Source organism: Dendrobates tinctorius, unplaced genomic scaffold, assembly GCF_039654945.1.
Source record: "Dendrobates tinctorius isolate UK_male_01 unplaced genomic scaffold, ASM3965494v1 ptg000116l, whole genome shotgun sequence".
NCBI lineage: Eukaryota > Metazoa > Chordata > Amphibia > Anura > Dendrobatidae > Dendrobates > Dendrobates tinctorius.
Window position 1 is genome coordinate 32853494 of NW_027361784.1, and position 24465 is coordinate 32877958.

The 24465-nt window shown below is 46.4% G+C and overlaps 1 protein-coding gene across 3 annotated transcripts in view; it reads right to left on the minus strand.

Annotated features, from left to right (window-relative positions):
- The window catches only part of ASAP1 (ArfGAP with SH3 domain, ankyrin repeat and PH domain 1), a 224541-nt gene that overhangs the window by 116814 nt on the left and 83262 nt on the right, over window positions 1-24465 (minus strand). For all 3 annotated transcript variants that reach the window (XM_073590339.1, XM_073590337.1, XM_073590338.1), the window contains exon 2: window positions 21650-21776. In XM_073590339.1, the coding sequence (XP_073446440.1) occupies window positions 21650-21776 (127 nt within the window). The remainder of the gene's footprint in view (window positions 1-21649; window positions 21777-24465) is intronic.

Sequence of the window (24465 nt, forward strand, 5' to 3'; positions counted from 1 at the left end):
TTAATGAACTTCACAAAAGCAGGAGACTTCATGATTTGTGCTGATAGATGACACAGACTGTACACCAGTCAGCGGGGTGTTAGACATCCTGAGGCCACCATGGCTGCACCTCTGTGGTCACTGTGGGCCCAGGGTAGCAGTGATTTGCCATCACTGAGCTCGGCGGTTATTACGGTGGTTGAGGGTGAGCAGATGTTACTTCTATCACCGGTGTACGCTGGCTGGTTGTGGAGGGCTAATCACGGTATATTCAGAGCATTCCTCCCCGCGCTCCACGCTATCATTATTTCGCCTCTCAACATTTCAAACGAGAATATAAATGGCTGTTTATACCCAAGCAAACCTCCCACATAATGATCACCTGCATCACGTGCAGGGGCGGCTTCTCCCCCCCCCCCCCCCCCCCCCCGAGAGGGGCGCTGCACCACCTGGAGGCATACAAGCCATTACAGTGCTGGGCTAAAGCATTCACCCCGCAATCATTTATCTTTTTTTTTTTTTTTTACAAAAATTTTACAATTTCTAAAAGGGGAAACGAGTGACCACCAAATGCCGATTCTAAATTACCACGTTTAATTAACCCTGTCACGACTGACCAATTTTATACTCTTTTCTTGCGCTTTCTTCCAAGGGACATAACCTGAGTGGAGCGAGCTCAGCTCCTGAGCCTGCTTCATTCACCTGCACCCGGCACACAAAAAGAGGTGACGGACGTACATTTTGAAAATAAATAAATAAATATATATTATATATATATATATATATATATATATATATATATATATATATATATATATATATATATATATATATATATATCCAGCTCACACTGTTATTTTGTAGGGGCTGTGGATCCACAAACTCCCAAAATATGTTAGAAAGATGCCTTACAATAAACTGATCAAAGTTTCCGCTTGCTGCAATCTCCTTCGATCACATGAGTAAGCATGGCCGTAAGTGTTCAAAATTCCTGCAGCGCCCCCACAGGGAAAATTAGGTATTACACTTTTTTTTTTTTCACATGGGTGTTAGGTAGCTGCACATTAATAATGCAGAAGCGGTGCTGTTGCTCAAGTTCCCTTTAGTCTAATATTACATTTTTTCGTGAAGGTGTTTTCCCATTTTATCAAGTGAGGACCTATGGCCGAAATATAACCAGCGGGGGTCCCCATGGATCCTGAGGGGCCATCGAGCTGGTATAGAGGGATTATTATCTGATGCTAGATATTATTCTAGATTATTGGGCTTTCTGAGTCATCGGGGGCCAGATATAGCGCTACTTTTACCCTGCCCTTGTGGACAATGGCCTGTAGTAAGCCTGGAAATGAAGCGTTCCAGTTTCCTCCCGACTACAATACGTGCGCTCACCCCCTCGCTGGGAATAGCTGCACATTTACTTTGCAGATGAGCGTGCCTGGACACAGCATTCATTTTGGCAATCTTCCCCGATCATCTCCATTTCAGCATTGCCGGGGGGCAAACTTTCACCGCGCGCCTCAAACCTGCCTCATCTGCAGAAGATGACGCTCGCGGAGAATTTTAATGTGAAATTTGTAACTAAAAAAAACCTCAGAACTTACAAAAAAAAAAACAAAAAAAAAAAACAAAGACTTTGGCTATAGGAAGAAGGAGGGATTGTCGGAGACGTCTGCGATACGGCACCATCATTGCAAAATTGGCTATGTGCTGTACCCGAACCCAACGACGGCTATGTGGCTGCAGTATGTGCTGCAGCGTTGTCATCCTGCCAGCAGGAAGCGCAGACGGAGGACACTTAGAATGCAAAAAATGTACAAATGCAAGTACTAATCTGCAAACTCTGGAACTGGTTCATAAACCATTGAGGAGCCTCGGGATGCTGGCTGTCAAAAACTGGGTGGAAAAACTAGGAAGCTGTGTACTGCAAAATTCAGAAAGTTTCTTTCTCACAGTCATCCCCCCTTTTAGATTCTAGAGCAAAGCAATAAATATAGAAGGAGAGGGTAGGAGGGAGGTGCATCTGCAGGTTCTTCTGAGACTTATGCTGTGAGAGGGGAGGAGTGAAACTCCCGACTGGACACAGAATAGAGTCCGCCCATTCAGTCAGGAGAGAAAATGTACCTCTTTGTAACTAGAAGAGAGAAAGAAGTGACCCAAAATGTGCAGATTTCTAAACCCCCTCCTTATATCTTATGGGTTTTTTTCTACATTTGTCTTTTCATTTCTCTTCCTTTTCATCCACATTGTGGGCATCTTTGTAATCCTCTCCTCCCATTTCTCTGCGCTTTCTATTACTACCCAGATTGATGGCGTGCCATGCCGAGCCTCCCGCACAGGGACGCCAGCAGCTGGGATCCACTCAGCGCTATGTCTTACAATCGGAGGGTCGCCCGGCCATGCTGCTGCCCGAAGAGGGAACATTTGTATCACCAGTAGCAACACTGCAGAACACTGCATCAGGGACTCGTCACCAGCTCTGCCAACCAGGTAGAAACATTTCACTGGGTGCACCGTCTCCTGCAAAATGCAACATTACTGCTTAGAGCAATGGTGGAGCGGGGGTCTGAGTGTTTGGATCCACACTGATCACTAGAAGGTGGGACCCCAGTTCTCTGTCCTACCCCACCGGCACGTTTATGTCTGCAGCCAGTCAAGCATGCGAGCGACCGGCAGCTACCTGCCACCGTCATGCTGGACAGTAGGATCCGGGCTGATATTTTCCGCCATGAAATTCTGGATGGAAATTGCATAACTTATCTGCCCCTAAGGTTATGTTTACACGTAGGGGATTTGCAGGCAGTAACAAACATTAAGTGTGGATTTTAAATCTACAGCAAGCTGAAGCTTTCGCTGCACGTTTCACCTACAGCGACCTTTTTTATTCCCCTGTCCCTTAAATTTATAATTCTGCTGGAATAACGTTATCAGGAGGCAAATTACTGTGGCAGCTCAGACGATGACAAGTGCGCAGAACTGAGCTGTGGCTATAGAGATAAACTATCCAGGTAACGAGGAGAAGATTAGAGCGCTGCTCTGGATGTGACTGGAGTCGAAGACCAAGATTAGTAAACTGTACAGTGTGCAAACTAACTCAACAATACGCCCGATAATGAAAGTGTTCAGAACAGTTGTCACTTAGCACATGAAAAAGAAAATTCTATATCAATACAAGGGGAAACCAGTTGCCACTCCGGTAGCCACCTGGCATTCCCAGACTGTTTAAAGTGGACGGTTCAGCGCGCCCAAGATGTCCGTTTCGGTGAATTGTACATTAAATAATTTTGGAGTCTCTTTTCGTAAAAACTCTGGGCTGTACAATTCCTCTTTAAAAATAAAATTGCCAACTAGGTGGTCCCATTCCTCTTGTCAAAGGGGTGTGTCCCTACACAGCTTGAAGCGGTGATTGGACAGTGTCAGTCTGTGCAACTACTGGTAACGCCCAGGAGTCAATTTATTCAGGAGGAATAACAAAGGAATCTAAAAAGTTCTAAAATTGTTGCTTGATGCGGAATGTAATGTAAGTATCTACGTAAACAAGACGTTTCAGGAGAGGCGGCAGGTCCGGTGTAATGGAGCGTCCGCTGTGAATATGCTCACGTTATTTGTGGGGAGAAATGACAGCAGCACCCCACTACCCCGCCCAAATGTCAGGGAGAAGTATTCTGGGATAGGAATACCACCGCCACCAGCTAGGCCCACACACCGGGAGAGCGGGGCTGCTCAGCGGCAGTGGATCTTCAGAAGCTTCTATAAATACTGCACCGGAAAGTCGTGATATATTACACAGAGACGCGCGACATTTCGGGAACATATGGCCTCAGCGAGGATCTGAATTCTGCGCTCACAGCCGCCTGTGCTGCGTCTTCTGGTGAGACGCCGGATGATTCCGGATTTCTTATCTTCGGCCTAGACTTCTGACATTTCTCCCTTTGGTGTCCGTCTACATTGCAGTTCAGAAACCAAAGATCAGGAAGAGCAAAGCTACAGGTCATTCTGCAATGTGTGACCCGCGAGACGCCATTAAAGCAGACCTGGGAACAGTGCGGCTTGGGGGCCACATCCGGACCCTCGTCTGTTCCTATGCAGCCTGCAGAGTGGATGTAGTAGCGTCCTGCACCTCGCAGCCGGACCCCCTCATCCCGCATCTCAATCTCACCGGAATGTGCATCCTCAGGACTCAGACACAGGTGAGTATAATGATGGAACCGGCCGACACCACGTTCCATCAGTCTGTGTGACTGCTGCTCAGCAGGTGTAATGGAGTCACCAGAGATTCACGACACACAGTGTACAGAGCGGAGATTCGGAGGGGACGGGGTAGGGGAATAGCTGCATTTTTTTATTTCATTTACAGTCAGTACTTGTGAAGGGGATATAGGGGACAGCATACTTGTGTGGGGGGCTGTGCGGATAATATACTTGTGGGAGGGCATAATACTGTGTGAAGGGCTATGGGAACCTCATACTTATGTAGGGGGCATAATACACTGTGAGGGCTGTGGAGAGACCATAACCCTGTGTGAAGGGCTACGGGAACATTATACTTGTGTGGGGGGGGCTATCATACTATGTGAGGGCTGTGGAGGTCTTCATACTTGTGTGGGGGGCCATAATACTGTGTGAAGGGCTATGGGAACATCATAGTTGTATGGGGGGATGATAACACTATGTGAGGGCTGTGGGGGCCATCATACTTGTGTGGGGGAACCACAATACCTGTGTAGCGAGGGCCATAATGCTGTGGGGGGCAGTGAGGACCATAATACTGTGTGAAGGGCTATGGAAACATCATACCTGTGTGGGGTCTGTGAGGACTAAAATACTGTGTGAAGGGCTATGGGAACATTATACTTGCGTGGGCAGTAATCATACTTGTGTGTGGGGCCATTATGCTGTGTAAGGGTCTTTGAGGACATCATACTTGTGGGGGACCATAATACTGTGTGGTAGGCCAGGGTTCCCCAACTCCAGTCCTCAAGGCCCACCAACAGATCATGTTTTCAGGATTTCCTTTGTATTGCACAGGTGATGCAATTATCACCTGAGCAATACTAAGGAAATCCTGAAAACATGATCTGCTAGTGGGCCTTGAGGACTGGAGTTGGGGAACCCTGTGCTAGGCTACATAGAGACAGGACAGCAGGAGTCCCTCAGGTCTGTGTGCTCTCTGTATGGGACATATAGCAGTTCGTCTCCACCCACCAGCTCAGAGACAGCTGAAAATTAGAGAGAAAAGGGGAAAAACTGGTGAAAAATACAGGACACAAGTCATATAATGGCCAGAAATAGTGTTACTCTTCATGTATACACTAATGATAGGTTACCAAAAACGACAGGTACGTTTTAATCAGCACAGACGATTCTGAAGAGAAGGCTCGGATTGTCTTATAAAGGAAGGCTTCTGTGCAGCTTATCTGACCGAGGAGCCACAGACAACAAGAGGAAAATTCAAAATTGTATATAGAAGAATCTGCCAGGGAAACACCCGGCTCCATCTAAGACTATAACACACTGGAAGATTTTAGTTTGAAAGTCGATTAAAGTTCTAAAAGTTAAAGATGTGATAACTGCATGAGAGAGCGAGCGCGCAAGCGCGGTGGAGAGCGCGAGAGAGAGAAATAAAGAGAAAGATCTATCTATCCATAAAGAGAAAGAGAGAAAGATCTATCTATCCATAAAGAGAAAGAGAGAAAGATCTATCTATCCATAAAGAGAAAGAGAGAAAGATCTATCTATCCATAAAGAGAAAGATCTATCTATCCATCTATCCCATATCTAGCTAAAAAAAATGGAACAGCACAATCCAGATTGTATGGCAAGTGCAAGGCCTTCCCAACAAAACATCTGAATTTTTAAAAAAAAATATATAAAAAAAGGAAAAAGCAGGCAGCACTCCAATATTTACCAAAGAAAGTATGGACTTTAATAAAGTCCACATCAGCAGATGACATGGCCCAAACCATCACTGATTGTGGAAACTTCACACTAGGCCTCCAGCAGCTTGGATTGTGGCCGCTCCACTCTTCCTCCAGACTCTGGGACCGTGATTTCCAAGGTCTAGTGTGACGTTTCCACAATCAGTGATGGTTTGGGGAGCCATGCCATCTGCTGGTGTAGGTCCACTGTGTTTTATCAAGACCAAAGTCAGCGCAGCCGTCTACCAGGAAATTTTAGAGCACTTCATGCTTCCCTCTGCTGACAAGCTTATTGGAGATGGAAATGTCATTCTCCAGCAGGACTTGGCACCTGTCCACACTGCCAAAAGCACCAATACCTGGTTTACAAACAACAGTATCACTGTGCTTGGCAGCAAAGTCACCTGACCTTAACCCCATAGAGAATCTATGGAGTATTGTCAAGAGGAAGATGAGAGACACCAGACCCAACAATGCAGACGAGCTGAAGGCTGCTATCAAAGCAACCTGGGCTTCCATAACCCCTCAGCAGTGCCACAGGCTGATCGCCTCCATGCCACGCCGCATTGATGCAGTAAATGATACCAAAGGAGCCCGACCAAGTATTGAGTGCATTTACTGAACACACATTTCAGTAGGCCAACATTTTGGATTTTACAATCCTTTTTCAAGCTGGTGTTATAAAGTATTCTAATTTACTGAGATAATGACTTTTGGGTTGTCATTGGCTGTAAGCCATAATCATCATTAACAGAAATAAACACGTGAAATAGATTACTGTGTGTGTAATGGCTCTATAGAATATAGGAGACTCACTTTTTGTAATGAAGAACTTAAAAAAATAAACTTTTTGATGATATTCTAATTTTGTGAGACGCACCTGTATCTATTATCTATTTATCTAAATATTGTCTATTATATATCACCTATCACCTATAATCTATATATCCTATCTATATATTATCACCCATCTATTGTCTATTATGTGGTTATGTTAGGACCCATCAGAGGGAGGTCACCTTGCCGTGGTTGATTGGCCAATACATATGTGCCAATTTATGCGCTAAGAACCTTCGCTTTTTTTTTGTAAGTGCATCTTGCTCAGGGACAATGCAGTTGGAAGTTGTTATTTCCATTGACACTATACGTCTTGGCATTCACAGCGTGCGGCTGTGCTTTTTTATACATAATTTGCTGTCACTACAGCTTGCACTATTCACACTTGGGAGGTGCTGGTCAGGTTTTTTTTGTATATCTATTGTCTATTAAATATCATCTATCTACTATCCTCCCATCCAGCCTCCCATCTATCCTCCCATCCAGCCTCCCATCCATCCTCCCATCCATCTCTCCCATATGCACCACATATCTAATATCTATCTGTCCCATATTTATATACACAATACGTAGACCGTTATGGGATGGCGTTCCTGATGAGCAGTGAATATCTATGTGATCCGGCCTCTTCTATGCGGACATAGGTGTACACAGAGACATCCTATATAACCCGCTCTTCTTGTTCGGATCGTTCCCTCCGTAGATTCTTCCCAGTGATCGTTATCCATATTCTGCAGGAGGTCACGTCTCTCGGACCTCCCAGGAGATTTCTTCTGTGCTCCGCGGCGGGTTTCTTTCTTCTGTCAGGCTTTGGCGGCTTGCCATCATTCATTCTCCTGGTGATCACGGTCCTCAGAGTCCATACGTACAGTACGTTCACCCCGTGTATAGAGGTTTTATGTCGCTGTGCAATGTTGAGTAATTGCTAATACTAGTCTTTTTCTGTAAGGATCTTGCATTGTGCGTTATACTCTAGTCACACCCAGAGCTGCATCCAACATTTTGTTAGTTTCCAGTTTAGGTTCAGTTCACATTTATGCTAGACACCGTTACGTTGGATCTCCCATTGCTTTTTTAATACCAGCGAGATTCTGACTGCAGCTTTGGATGTGACTAGAGTAGAACCCACAACAAATCACTCTACAATTAATATAATATAAGTAAAACATTTTAAAGTTGCCGAGCTTCAAAATGACCAATCTGCCCGTCAAAATGGGGGGAAAAAAAAAAATATTCATGCCCCTCCACGAATAGATCATGTACATGAAAAGCTCCGGCTGGAAAAAGAGAAAGAATAAAAGAAAATACTTTCCAGCAGTCGACAGATTTAATCCTCATCATCATGTGATGATCTTTCGCAGCGTCCAGCATATTTTGCTTTACCACCAGCATGTCTGTCTTTTATTAAGCACGGATCCTGCCAATGATTATCCTGGAGACGTATGCAAATAACGCGGATCCACGATAAATGAGAAAAACAAAAGCCGGAGCGGCAGGGAAAGCGGAGCGAACGCGCTGCTTCCCAGATCACAGAGTCAGTGGGAGGGACGGGGGTCACATAAGCGCATGAGAGAAGGCACTCACCTGGACCCCAATGCAAAATCTGTATCAGGACCCCCCTACCATGTGCCATAAATCATCTGAGAAAAAGACAGATCTTACAATGGATCATTAATGTCTGCCGATCAGCTGTTCCTGGTGCTGACCAGATGTGATGAGTTGTGGAGCTGCACAGCATAGCTCCATCAACGGCATAGTGGCCGCAGCCGGGTACTGCAGATCAACCCCCTATTCGAATCAATAATGGGCGGATGTGCAGTACCTGGCCGCGGCCACTATGCAGATTACGGAGAGGTGTTATGAAGCTCCGCATGTCAGGCCACCCGGCCCCGGAAACAGCTGACTGGCGGGATGCCAGGTGTAGCAGATATTGATGACCTATCCTAAGGATAGGCCAGCTATAAGTCCCGAACAACCTCTTTAAGTATATGCTGCAGAGATTTTTCCTACAAAAGCATGTCTATTGCCCCCCAAAAAAGCTGTATAAAAAATTGGGGTTTTAATGCTTTTTTTTCCCCCAGTCATTAGAATAGATGCAAAACGCTGCAAAAACCATGAAAGAAATGACATGCTGCAAATATAAAAGTGCTTCAAATCTGCAAGGAAAAAATAAGCAGCGTGTGGATGAAATTTCAGAAATCTCATTCACTTTGCTGGGATAGCAAAACGCTGCATTTTTCGCAGAAAAAAAACATGCAGAGGAAAAACGGGGTAAAAAAAATAAATAAATATTTGCAAAAACTCAGAGTCAAAATCTGAGCTTACTTTACTGTTGGAATCTCAGTTAAAGAGGATCTTTCACCAAATTTTTCATGTTTTTTTCAGGGGGCACTGCCCCTCTCCTGAAGGAGGTGAGACCAGGAGATCAGAGCTGTATCATTACCTCTCACACATTGAGAAATCTGCTCTAAGCTATGGTGGGGGTGTGTTCTTCTTTCCTGTGAGTGCTGCTGCCGGCTTACGATTGGTCAGCATCACACAGGGGGAAGAAGTACACACCCCTAGTGAAAACCATCTGATAACTCCCACTTGGACTTGCGCCTTAAAGAATAATGACATCTTTGGGCACAATTTTATATTTACATGTTTTAAAGAGGACCCTTCACCAAATTATTATATAATAAATGCTGCAGAGCAAAAGAAAGTTGTTGGGTTTTTTTTCCTTTTCATTGCAGAGATACTAGTCAAAGTTTTTGTCATCTAATAAGTTAACATCCACTATCAGATAGCTTTCACTAGGGGCGTGTACTTCTTCTCCCTGTATGATGTTGACCAATCACATGAAGGCAACAACACTCAAAGGAAAGGAGAACACGACTCACTTGGATTTTTAAAAAATAAAATGAAAACTAAGTTAACTCCAAGTGGGGCATGTTCTCCTTTCCTTTGAGTGTTGCTGCCTGTCAGCAGAGAGGCATTGAACACACCGCTTTGGGTGTGAATGGAGAATGAAGTCTTCTGATGAAGTGTAAATGTCCTCCATGCTGTCACAATATTTTCAGAAGACAATGGCGGAGCTCACTGGTGACTGCAGCCTTCATGCAATCTGCGCGGTGACAACTCTGAACAGAAAATGAGATGGATCCATTCTGGTTTGTTTCGTAAACACAACAACACATTACCAGAAATGTGCGAGAAAACTACAGACGCGGAGAAGTCATCCCGCACCGATGGCACCGGATTATCAATTGTTATGTATGATCAGGCTGTGTTTTCACTACTCAATTTTAACATTTCTAGCCACGGAAAATAATATATTATCTGAAAAAAATTCAATTGTCACTCCAAATAGTAAACTTCTTCATTTCCAGTACACAGCTCCTATGCAGCTCTATGTGTCTCCATGCCAACAGACTACAAACAAAACTTTGTAGTCTGATCCTGCAGCTTACCCTAATTGAGCCAAACTGCAGGGGAGAATCGGAAAAACAAGGATTTTTTATGTCTGTCCAAGTCCCCTCTATTATGTAAAGTGCTGCGGAATATGTTGGCGCTATAAAAATAAAACTATTATTATGTAGTCTGTTGCATGGAGACACATAGTCCTGCACGAGAGCTGTGTACACAAAACAGCAGTCGCGCATCCCTCTCCACTCCTCTAGGGTGCAAAGAAAGGAAAGTCCATGACTGCAAATTCAGACCACACCCGGTTTTGTTTATACTCTGTAACCATGGAGACACATAGATAGGTACAGGGGCTGTATACACAAAACGGCATTTTTTTTATTTATTTTTTTTTAAACTAAAACTGTAAAGTTGCTTCATTTATTTTTTCTTTTATCTTGCACTTGAGTAATTAAAATTTTCGCGTTCTGGATAGCCGGGTGTCCGAAGATTCAGATCGGCGAGATAAAGAACAGGTATGACGGCATTACTCGGATGACATACTGTCACAGCAGATACGAGATACACAAGGAATCTGACCCCCTCGCAGGTACAAAATAATCCAGACATCAACCCCGGAGTATCGCACTGTCTAAACATGTGAACCCGCTGCAGTATGCACCATTCCATGCTGGCGTCTGACCTGACACCACCCATGCCACGCACCAGCAAATGCTTTCTGAACTAAATACAAAAAATGTCTGTAAAAGCTAAAAAAAAAAAAAAAAAAAACTATTAAAAGAATCTAAGTAAAAAAGAAAAAAAAAAAAAAGAAAGTACGGTATATGAAGGATTGAAGACGGCCTGGACTTCACTCCATGGCCACATTCCTCTCCGTGCAGCAGAAGCCAAGAGATGTGTGGGAGAAGTGACACATGCTTCCTGCCGTGTCTTCTGCCTGCATCTGACGAGGGCGCCGGAGGTACACTGTGGCAGAGAAAGCCACGAGTTGTTTTTCTTGGCCACCGAGCTGGCAGAGGATAAGCGTGGCTCAGGATACACATCCCCAGCACCCAGGCTTCCTCCTCTATAAATAATTCATCGCTGTGCCAGAGCAAGGGTGATTTCTCCGCTACCTGCTCCACCCCCGGAGGGATCTAAAATTAACGCAACGGGCCAATATTGTAATGAAGTCGCTCCAGATGGTCGGTGGACCATTGTGGGAGGACATTAATGTTGCGGGGTATTAGTCAATGGGATCCGAAAATATCCACCATTCGGTTTACAGAGCGCGAAACAGAAACACAATGATTCTGCTGCCTGGGTGGGAAGTGCCTAAAACAAGTCTGTGCAGCATGCGGAGAGAGTGTAGCGTATAGCATATAGACTTTAAAGTTTATTCCCATCCCAGTCATTCTCGGCTGAGTTGGAAGCATCTGCTACTGTGTCATTGCTAACAATTCTTACCATCGTCTCAAGTCAGAAGATTAGTGTCACCACAAGGACCAACTACAGCTACAGAGCCCCAAACATAAGGCCGCCTATCTTCAGACCTCTCTACATAAGGACCGGCACCAGGACGCTCCACAAAGAACCATCCCAAAATCCTACACATGTACATACGCACGCCAAAAAAAAAAACACACATATGCCCAAATCATAGTGCCCACCCTGTAAGGACTAGCCAAACAAATGTCCCAAACAGCAACCAAAGTACCGTAAGGACTAGCCAAACAAATCACCCAAACAGCGACCAACCAAAGTACCTCCCAAAGAGAAGTCCAGTGGTCCCTGATACAGGGACAAGTCCAAGACAGACATATACAGGAGTCAATTCAAAAACCTCTACACAAGGACCAATCTCAGGATGCCCCACAAAGAATCATCTCAAAATACCCACTTAACTACCAGCCTTAGGACTCTTCATACAAAGACAAGCCAAAAAAAAAGCAAATACATGCCTCATCCACAGGGCCTCATATTAGCACAAGAATCAGAGCACCACACACAAGATCAAAGAACCTTCCCATTCAAGGACCAGACAAAGAACCACCACAACCAAGAGGCAGCCTTGGAACCACCATACATGATCAAGTCCAGAACTCATATCTATCTCTAAACCCGCCAAACAAGGATCAGTCCAAAAAACCTTCACACAAGGTCTGTCCTAAAAAGAAGACACATGTATAAGCCCCAGAAACTCTCACACGTGAACCAACCGTAGAAGCCGCCACACATGGACCCCCTCCAGAATACCCAACACAAGAGCCAGAACCAGAATACCCAGCACAAAGACCAGCTCCAGAACCTCACACACAAGGACCAGACTGAGAAAACCCAACATAAGGATCAACTCCAGAACCTCACACACAATGACTAGAACCAGAATACCCAACACAAGGACCAGTCCCAGAATCTCACACACAAGGACCAGACCAAATTACCCAACACAAGGACCAGTCTCATGACCTAACACACAAGGACCAGCCTAGAATACCCAACACAAGGACCAGTTCCATAACTTCACACACATGGACCAGCCCAAAATACCCAACACAAGGACCAGTTCCATAACCTCACACACAAGGACCAGCCCAAAATACTCAACACAAGGACCAGTTCCATAAGCTCACACACAAGGACCAGCCCAAAAGACCCAACACAAGACGCTGAACCTCACACACAGTGACCAGCCCAGAATACCCAACACAAGGACCAGTCCCAGAACCGCACACACACAAACCAGACATAGAACATCCAACACAAGAACCAGGTTCAAAACCTGATGCACATGGGCCAGACTCAGTAGCACACATGAACTGGACACAGAAGCCCACAACGAACTGGTCACTGAGTGACCAAGATTGTCCCATCACAGTAGCAGTGGTACTTAAGCCTTTGTATTTTTAGGGGTATAGAGGAACCTTCTACCACATGCGAAGATAAAAGTAATGAAATATAGATTTTGTATAGAGACACAGAGTACAGAAGCCTCCGACAACCCTCTTCCCCCACCTTCCGCAATAGGGTCAGTGTTTGCCCCATTAAGAAAGAGTACTAAGTGATTCAAGAATCGGTATAGAAAGACCTCACTTCTACCAGGACTGTGAGTCTACCAGGACTGTGGGTCTACCAGAATTGTGGGTCTACCAGAATTGTGGGTCTGCCAGTGCTGCAGGTCGGGCTCTGCTTTAGACAAAGCAGTACCTTTCCAATGTCTCTAATATTACAGCTGTCACATTAAAGCCGCATGGGATGAGAATAATAAACGCCTGGGAAAATATTAGCAAAGGGACGGGTTCATGCAATGTACACCATAGACATATAGAAGGAATGTACAGATACCGTACTCTCCACCCCCGGAGTCCCTGGGGCAGCTAAGGATGACGCGCCGGATCTCGTTTACCTGCCCATAACACTGTGGCCTACATTCTGCACAAAGGCTGCGTCTCAAGATTGATTGTGGATGCTGAAGTGAGGGGACAAAGACCAGAGCCATAATCATTAGGAAGCATCTGGTCCTACACAGAGAGGAGAGGAATACATAATGTACCCCCAGATCACTGCAAGTAATGTGATGTAGCGTGCAAAAGTTTTAAGCAGGTGTGGAAAAAAATGCTGCAAAGTAAGAATACTTCTGAAAATAAAAGTGGTAAGTTTATTTTTCTCAATTAATAAAATTCAAAGTGATTAAAAAGAGAAGAGCTACCAGAATAGTGAGCTGACTACAAAGTATGTCCTATATGGAACGGGTAAAGGATCCGGGAATGTTTAGCTTGCAAAAACGAAAGCTAAGAGGAGACTTAATAGCTGTCTACAAATATCTGAAGGGCTGTCACACTGTAGAAGGATCATCTTTATTCTCATTTGCACAAGGAAAGAAGCAATGGGATGAAACTGAATGGGAGGAGACACAGATTGATGTTAGAAAAAAACATTTTAACAATTAGAGTGATCAGTGAGTGGAACAAGTGGCCACGAGAAGTGGTGAGTTCTCTTCCCATGGAAGTCTTCAGAGGCTGGACAGACATCTGTCTGAGATGGTTAAGTGGATCCTGCTTTGAGCAGGGGGTTGGACATGATGACCTTGGTGGTCCCTTCCAACTGTACCACTCTATGAATACTGTGCTGTAATGGCACAATCACAACCTTCAGGAAGTAACGCTGCATTTGAGGCTGCAATCTATAGGTTCGTCCTAAAATAGCAATGTAATGGTTGTGCCCTGCTCGTACCCTTTAATCTGCGGCAAGATAATATTCTGAAAGAGGAAACATCATTGCAAAAAGCTGAACCCGCAGCGCGCTGCAGCAAGGCCCTTTCATATGTGCAAAGTGTGAGTGCCCTTAATGCAAAGCATCATTAAAAGGCACAAAAAGTGTATAACCGCTGCCCTCGGCACAGCACTCGCACCGGGCCCACACATATCCTGTTGGCGCGTCCCTGCACAGCAACACGCGGAGAAGCCTCTGCTCACCTTGAGCTTTCATCTTTCCTACATCCCCAATCATATCATATAATGTGGACTGATCAGACCAACATCAAAGCCGGTCTGCTCTGATCCCATGGGGACACATAGGACTGTGTAAGAGCTGTGTGCACAGAATGGTAGAAGACTTTTAGTCGGGATTATTTGCAAAGTTCTTTCATTTTTTTTTAAAGTTAGATCAACGGAGAAAAAAAAAAATGAGTTGCAAAGACTTTATAGCGGTTAAAAAAAAAAAAAAAAACCTTTTATAGGCTATGTACATGTTTTGTTTTTTTTTTTATCTGGTGTAAATGCCGCCGTTCCCCTGAATCCGGCAATGTTTTTCTTTTGTTTCTGTGCCTCTCCGTTCCCGAGATATGGCCTTCTATTCATTGTGTATAAATCTAGTCTTCATATCCAAAAGGGCATGGTTATCAACGCCCCTATGTGGGAGTTTCCTTTATGACCATGCCCAGTTGGCTAAGACTAGATTTATATACAGGCAAGATGGGGCCATATCTCAGGAACGGAGAGGCGTAGGAGCAAAAGAAAAACATCGCCGGATTCAGGGGAACGGCGGCTTTTACATCAGGTGAAAAAAAGTACAGATTTATGGCAAGTGAGAGGTCTTATGTAAAGGGGCTTCCCAAACATGAGAATACATAAAAGGTATATATGGAATTCAGGGGTCTTGCCTTTTTCTTATTATATATATATTCATATAAAGTGAGGAATTAATAGGGCATCCACATTGCTTGTGCTTTGCCTACTTATCCTGTCCCCAGCTGCTGCTCGTGGAGTGGCTGTCAGTGCAGGGTGAGGGGCAGCAGCGTCAGAGGCACTCGGTATACGGATCCCGGATTTTCTCACATAGATGACCAGACGAGTTGTGATATTACTGAAGTGGGGTGAGGTGGGACAGACGGACAGCGCGCTGCTGTGTTACACCCCGGCGTCCACCGTCTTTACCTACTGAGCTTTATCCGGCTTATCTCCACCTCCCTATGAGCGGCATTTGTCAGAGGAGTCACCTTGTGAGACAATACTGCAGAAAACACGTCACCGAGGGACGAGATCTACAACGGGTGTGATGGCTAGGGGGGAAAATACATTATTATATGGGCTGCAGTCACCTCACTATAAGGCTCAATGTACGAGACATGAAAACATTTATAGGTATACACTGTGTAATTCTTATCAATGGAAACCAAACTCAGTGTGATCAGTAGTGTACGGCCCCCGCGTGTCTGTGTGCACTCCCAACAGCCCATAATGTGATCAGTAGTGTACAGCCCCCGCGTGCCTGTGTGCACTCCCAACAGCCCATAATGTGATCAGTAGTGTACAGCCCCCGCTTGTCTGTGTGCACTCCTGACAGCTCATAATGTGATCAGTAGTGTAAGGCCCCCGCTTGTCTGTGTGCACTACAGCCCATAATGTGATCAGTAGAGTACGGCCCCCGCGTGTTTGTGTGCACTCCCGACAGCCCATAATGTGATCAGTAGTGTAAGGCCCCCGCGTGCCTGTGTGCACTCCCGACAGCCCATAATGTGATCAGTAGTGTAAGGCCCCCGCGTGCCTGTGTGCACTCCCGACAGCCCATAATGTGATCAGTAGTGTACGGCCCCCGCGTGTTTGTGTGCACTCCCGACAGCCCATAATGTGATCAGTAGTGTAAGGCCCCCGCGTGTTTGTGTGCACTCCCGACAGCCCATAATGTGATCAGTAGTGTAAGGCCCCCGCGTGCCTGTGTGCACTCCCGACAGCCCATAATGTGATCAGTAGTGTACTGTCCCCGCGTGTTTGTGTGCACTCCCGACAGCCCATAATGTGATCAGTAGTGTAAGGCCCCCGCGTGCCTGTGTGCACTCCTGACAGCTCATAATGTGATCAGTAGAGTACGGCCACCGCGTGCCTGTGTGCACTCCTGACAGCTCATAATGTGATCAGTAGAGTACAGCCACCACGTGCCTGTGTGCACTCCCAACAGCCCATAATGTGATCAGTAGTGTACGGCCCCCCGCATTCCTGTGTGCTCTCCCGACAGCCCATAATGTGATCAGTAGTGTACAGCCCCCGCATTCCTGTGTGCACTCTCAACAGCCTATAATGTGATCAGTAGTGTACGGCCCCTGCGTGTCTGTGTGCACTCCCGACAGCCCATAATGTGATCAGTAGTGTACAGCCCCCGCGTTCCTGTGTGCACTCCTGACAGCCCATAATGTGATCAGTAGTGTACAGCCCCCGCGTTCCTGTGTGCACTCCTGACAGCCCATGTGATCAGTAGTGTACAGCCCCCGCGTTCCTGTGTGCACTCCTGACAGCCCATAATGTGATCAGTAGTGTACAGCCCCCGCGTTCCTGTGTGCACTCCTGACAGCCCATAATGTGATCAGTAGTGTACAGCCCCCACATGTCTGTGTGCACTCCTGACAGCCCATAATGTGATAATTAGTGTCCGGTCGATGCGTAGAGCAACATAGAGACTGGTGGTATCTGGTGCAAATATGGACCGGTCAGCTGCGATCCGGTATCACTTCTGCAACAAGTCAGTGAGGAAAAGAAACTTTTCTTCTGCGCCACCAGGTCCTACAGCCATGACAGTGCGGGAGCAGCGAGGAGCACGATAGCGGGGGTCATGAATTTCACCATTTCTTTTGGGCGATAGGGGTGACCCACATTCTCAGTACTCAGGACTCCACTCACCCAGGTCCTCGAGTATCACATCTCAGATCCGGGAGGCCCCGGGCAGTGTCAGAAACCTGAAGCTCCGCTGATGCCTCTATAGTCAGCAGATCTACAGCTAACATCTTGTAATTGATCTTCAGGACCTTTTTAAACATTCCCTCTTTTTCTAGGTTATTTTACACTTGGGTATTGTGGGTACAAAAAAAAGGGCTGCAATAAAATGGAAACCATCAGCAAGTAGCTTTATATTACTTCTAACTATGGTGAAAGTCTTGCAGAACTGCAGCAATGTATTGGTATGGCTGCATTCACACGTTGTAGCTTTCTATTTGCCGGCGTTGCAACATCAGTTTTCCAATCTGATGAAGCAGAGCTGCAGTATAAATCATGGTGAAGCGACAGAATAACAGCCGGAGACTGTGATATACATTGCACAGAATGCGGATTCCAGACTACATCAGATGCCAACAGGAGGCAAAGTTTAGGGATCGCAGCAGAACCAAAAAATATCCACAGGACTTCCTTAAAGGGATATTACTGCTCCGCTCACTTCTGCCGAGATGTGAATGATATCTGCAGACTTTTGCGTCGTTTCGGAGGGTCTGTGTGGCCGCAACTGCATCGACAACACCCACTTACGGTGCTGGAGTCAGCGGCCTCGGCTGACCCCTTTAAAGCAGCATTGTGATTCTTGTGCGGCGTCTCCTGCTTTAATTTCAATGTATATTTGCACCATCTTGTATAGCACAGCTTCAGGCTGCTGCTCTCTGCCTCTCCTATGATTTATACTGCAGCACTGCTTATTCAGATGGGCATCTCTATATAAACACCTGTACTCACCAATTCCTTTGATCCAGCATTCAGATAATCCAGCACCTACTTTCAGCAGACAAATACAAAATAATCGGAGGAGGCTCTACCTGCGTACGAGTTATCAAGTCATTTCTAAAGCCATCCAATAATCCGGTTTAGTCGACGCCAGATTAAAGGAAATGTGCTGCATAGCAGAAATCAGATCCTCTGTCCGTCGTTAGTCGGATGCACCCGCATCCATTACACCTACACGACGTAAGGAAATTCCTAAATCGTCCCATCTGTCATCCTATGTGACGCGGCGGATCCTTCGGGGGCGCCTCCGTCTCTAATTAGTCTTTTATCAAGGATGTTAATCATCGCACTGCTTTATAATTATAATAGATTACTAGATTCAGGCCATGCAGAGACAGTGATAAAGGAGGGTCCTCACCGTAAGACACGATAGTGTATCACCGATCCCCAAAATCGAGAAGCCAAAAAAACCAATAGTTTGCGTTACACGGACAGACTTATCTACCTAGCCCCCCCTTTGAGACCTACGTTGCCGCCGCAGTAGCCACAGCTTACCCTGCTGCGATCTGAAAGGGGCGATCTCTGATGAGTCAACTCCTATAATAATCAATAAAAAGTGATATGACTTCTATTCAGTCGCACATAAAGACCGCCGGGTCCTCCAGGACTTGTCCACGATGCGGCTGGAAACCACCACAATGTGTGAAGTCTAAAATCGATTGATTGGTAATGGCCGTCTGTTAAAACTGCACAAATTTCCATATTTAAATACAGGGTATCAGGTTGAAATACAGCCATTATCTGAAACAGAAACAGCTGTGAAGGAGGCTTAAGATTGGATAAGACAGTTGCACATCACAGATTTTACACCATGAGAAGGCTGAGCACAGCAACAAGACACAAGGTAGTTATACTGCATCAGCAAGGTCTCTCCCAGGAAAATATTTCACAGCATACTGGGTTTTCAAGATGTACGGTTTAAGCTCCAAGAAATGCACAACATTGAGGACTGTAGACAATGATCGGCCAAGGAAACTTAGTGCAGCAGATGAAAGACACATCATACTTAATTCTCTTCAAAATCTGAAGATGTCCAGCAGTGCAATCAGCTCAGAACTGACAGTAGACACAATTGTCGGCAACAGTCTTCCTGGAAAAAATCTCAGCCAAAAAGGCCATACCATTGACATGGAAACAGTCCTCTGTGAATAAACTGTTCTGTTACAGCAAAATATTTCATATTTTAACCCATCGGTCCCGAGCACCTGCGGCCATTTTTCCAAAGCTTAGTCACTCGGGCTTTCCTTAGAAAAGGAATGGAATTTAGCAGCAATTCTTCCATGAAGACCACTACTGGCCAGAATTCTCCAAACAGTAGATGGGTCTAGCTTGGTCCGGCTAGTTGCTGGCGGTTCTGAGCTGATGGCACTGCTGGATAGCTTCCAATTTTGAAGGGAACTGAGAATATTGTGTCTTTCATCTGCTGCACTAGGTTACCTTGGCCGACCTCTACACTTAAGAGTCCTCAACATTGCTCATTTCTTGGTGTTTCTTCAAAAGAGCTTGAACAGCTCATCTGGGCACCCCAGTCTGCTTTGAAATCTTTCCCTAGGAGACTCCTTGCTGATGCAGTATAACTACATTGTGTCTCGTTGATGTGCTCAACCTGTGACCTGAAACTGTCTTCCACAGCCTCACCTTTGTATCAGAATTTAGCTGTTCCTCGCCCATTTATAAGCAACCAAAGCAGTTGTTTGTTACAGTTATCTTTTTTCATATGAAAATTATGATCATTATCACCTGATTGTTGTGTAAGTAACAAAATACACCAAAGTCAGATATTATGTAACATTATAATCAGATGCACGTCAGAAGAATTAATGGAGTTTTAAAGACAAAAAGCAGACACCCAACATGAGATTTCTCTTTTGTTTGTTTACTTTGCATTTTGTTAATTGAACAATATTAACTATTAACTCATCTATTTCTGAAACATTGTTACATGCAGTACTTTTCACACCTGCCTAAAACATTTGCACAGTACTGTAGGTACCAGATCCATCTGAGCAAGGCACATAGATATGTTTCAATGATGGTTCTCATATGTAGATACCGGCCACGTCACAAATCGGCAGCGGCCACGTCCCCCAGTCACAAGTCGGCAGCGGCCACGTCCCCCAGTCACAAGTCGGCAGCGGCCACGTCCTCCAGTCACAAGTCGGCAGCGGCCACGTCCTCCAGTCACAAGTCGGCAGCGGCCACGTCCTCCAGTCACAAGTCGGCAGCGGCCACGTCCTCCAGTCACAAGTCGGCAGCGGCCACGTCCTCCAGTCACAAGTCGGCAGCGGCCACGTCCTCCAGTCACAAGTCGGCAGCGGCCACGTCCTCCAGTCACAAGTCGGCAGCGGCCACGTCCTCCAGTCACAAGTCGGCAGCGGCCACGTCCTCCAGTCACAAGTCGGCAGCGGCCACGTCCTCCAGTCACAAGTCGGCAGCGGCCACGTCCTCCAGTCACAAGTCGGCAGCGGCCACGTCCTCCAGTCACGTATCGGCACCGGACACGTCCTCCAGTCACGTATCGGCACCGGACACGTCCTACAGTCACGTATCGGCATCGGACACTTCCTACAGTCACGTATCGGCATCGGACACTTCCTACAGTCACGTATCGGCATCGGACACTTCCTACAGTCACGTATCGGCATCGGACACTTCCAACAGTCACGTATCGGCATCGGACACTTCCTACAGTCACGTATCGGCATCGGACACTTCCTACAGTCACGTATCGGCATCGGACACTTCCTACAGTCACGTATCGGCATCGGACACTTCCTACAGTCACGTATCGGCATCGGACACTTCCTACAGTCACGTATCGGCATCGGACACTTCCTACAGTCACGTATCGGCATCGGACACTTCCTACAGTCACGTATCGGCATCGGACACATCCTACAGTCACGTATCGGCATCGGACACTTCCTACAGTCACGTATCGGCATCGGACACTTCCTACAGTCACGTATCGGCATCGGACACTTCCTACAGTCACGTATCGGCATCGGACACTTCCTACAGTCACGTATCGGCATCGGACACTTCCTACAGTCACGTATCGGCATCGGACACTTCCTACAGTCACGTATCGGCATCGGACACTTCCTACAGTCACGTATCGGCATCGGACACTTCCTACAGTCACGTATCAGCATCGGACACTTCCTACAGTCACGTATCAGCATCGGACACTTCCTACAGTCACGTATCGGCATCGGACACTTCCTACAGTCACGTATCGGCACCGGACACGTACTACAGTCACGTATCGGCATCGGACACGTCCTACAGTCACGTATCAGCATCGGACACATCCAACAGTCACATATCAGCACCGAACACGTCCTACAGTCACATAAGGGCACCGGACATGTTCTACAGTCACATATCAGTCCATGACATCTTATATAATGACATACTGACACCAGACACGTTCTACAGTCACAGGAATGCATATATCCATATAGGTATGACAGCGAACTCATCTCTTACCTCTTCCAGCACAGTGATGGAGTTCCTGCAGCTCTGCAGTCTGGTGGTGAAGCTGGACGTGGTCGGGGAATTGTAATCCTCTGTGGTCTCGGAAATAAACTCTGACACCGAGATCTGATCCGGCATCCTAGCCATAGGGACACAGGGAAAAAAAAACACAAGCAGATGAGGAAATGAGAATGGAGAGAGGGTCCAGGAGGGGAGGGGAGCGAGCGATGGACGGGGGAGGCGGAGTGACCGAGCGATCCCTCCACAACATACTGTACACAGCAAAATCTGGGCAGGAGGGAGGGGGGAGCAGACAATGACTATCCGCAACACAGAACCGTACCGAGAACCAACGCTACACACAAATAACGGGGACGAGTCGGAAAAACTAAATCAGCCACCCTGCACCCTGATGCAATGCAGCATGTCCTCAGCAGCGGCACTGCCCCCCGGGGGGACGCCCGGGTGCATTACATACACACATTGCATGGCAAATGCGACTGTTCCTGGTGACGCTGCAACCGCAGCAAAAGGTCAGAGCAGGCGAGCAGCGGAGAGCACAGCAGAGCAAAACTCATCTGGACCGGAGCCCTGCAGCTATCAGGGGCAACCATGGGAAGCTACAGATGTAGCAGAGCTGGGCATGATTGCCAGAGATTAAGTGGGACGTAAGGGGTCTGACAATGCTGTCACACCTAGGTGTTACATGGGACTGCAACTAAACCCAATCTCAGAGGTTTCCCAGCAGTCTGGGCCATTGAGATGTAGCAGAGCCGGAGCGAGATGTAACGAGGTCAGGTATATTGGATGTCACCAGACAATCTCATCTTGAGATTTGGATTTTCCTGCAGTCCTATGTAACGCCAACATGTGACAGCCTATTGACACCTGATGTACCTGGTCCCTTTCCCATCACACTACAGGTTTCTATGGCATCCACATTTGACAAACCCAGCTCTGCTACAGCTGACTGACAAAACCATCATTAAAATGATCAAAACCTACCTGCGGTCCTATGTAACACTAAATGATAAAAAGCCTGCTACATCTGATAGCTACCACCCGCTATTAATCCTCAGAGTCTCGCAGTCCTATGTAAAATATGGTTTAACTGCAAGGTTGGATCTGCCGTGAGTAGCAGGGATACCCGTGATTTAGCATAATATGCCTAAGTGTTACGTAGGACTGCAGATAAATTCATTTTTTAGCATTTTAATGTTGGGTTTATCAAAAATACGTAATATTTGTGAAAGGCAATGGAGCTGGGTTTTAGGTTGGTCATTATTGAATCACAGACATTACTGGGCTTTGCTTGTCATTTGGGATGAAAACAACTTAGGTGTTGCATAGGACTGCAAGCAAAACCAATCTCATGTATGTAACGGGAGAAAGGGGATGCCAGATGTAGCAGAGCTCAATTGGTCATTTATAACAGAGCTACAATTGTCACTATCAAACTGAAATGTTACATAGGACTGCCAAATAAAGAGCAGGGTAGGGTTAGTCAGAGGCAGCAGTTATGTTTGCAATGTTGAAAAAAAACAACAAAACTGTTGAAAAGCAAACCTGGCTCTGGTGCACCATACGCCACTATGGGAGGATGCTCCCTGGCAGTGGAGGAGTTAACGCAGATGCATTGCCGGCCTAATGTGTAGAGAATTCACATGGCTTCTAACACAGCGAAGGGCCGAGATAATGAACGTCTGCACAATGGGGAGGGGGTAATGAATAGCCGCAGCCGAACCCTTCATGCATCACATCTACGAGAGAGGGCGACGTCACCCCAAGCACAGGGCATCCAAAGCCCCCCGGAGCGGGGTCTGTCCTCCTGCACAATGCCCATTATATTCAGCCTTTTCAGGGGGTGCACTTGAAAATGCAGCTCTGTAGCCCCAATGCATCACGCCAAGAGGATGACTGATGGGGGAGGTCTCTGAGCCGAGGTCCCCACCATTGGGGTCTAGAATAAAGAAGGCCATGGTGGTCCGTTATGTCCTAAACCCATTTGGTACATTTTGAAAACTCCCTTAAAGAGTCAATCCCTAAAGCACAAGCCACCCTCTGTCCGTAGGAACTTGCCGTTTCTTGAGAGCCCGAGAGAGGCCGGCAGACCATCATCCTTACTGGAGTAGGGGGGTGCATGAGCTCGGCCTCCGCTCCCATTAATTGTCTAATAAAATAGTGGAGCGCTGCACTTGGCCTTGGCTTTCCCCCAGCAGTCTCACAGACAATGAATGGAGCCGCGGCCGAGCCTGTGTACCTCCGTACCACTCAAGATGTTCCTGCAGATGATAAATTAACGATCCATTGGTCCCCACTGATTACAAGGACAAGGGTCCGTTGCCCCTTTTTCCCTGTGGTGGCCACTCCGTTCACTGCGCTCAGCTATATGAGTCCCATAGTCTCCATTCAAATGAGGGGTGGTAAAGGATCAGTGAATCATAGAATGGTAGACTTGGAAGGGACCTCCTGGGTCATCTTGTCCAACCCCTGCTCAATGCAGGATTCTCTAAACCATCCCAGACAGATGTCTGTCCAGCCTCTGTTTGAAGACTTCCATTGAAGGAGAACTCACCACTGGTGAGTAAACTGGTCCTAAAGTCCAGTTTACCCACTTCTGACAAGTCCTTAAAGGGTTTTTCCCAGATGCTTATCCACAGGATAGATGATATATGTAGGATTGCTCGGGGTCCGGCTTCTGAGACCACTACTGATCTCATTAATGAGGGGCCCAAAGTCCTCTGCGTGGGTGAAGTGTTACTGAGCATGTGCGACCACTGCTCTATTAACTGTCCATAGGGATTATACAGCGGTCGCACATGCTCAGC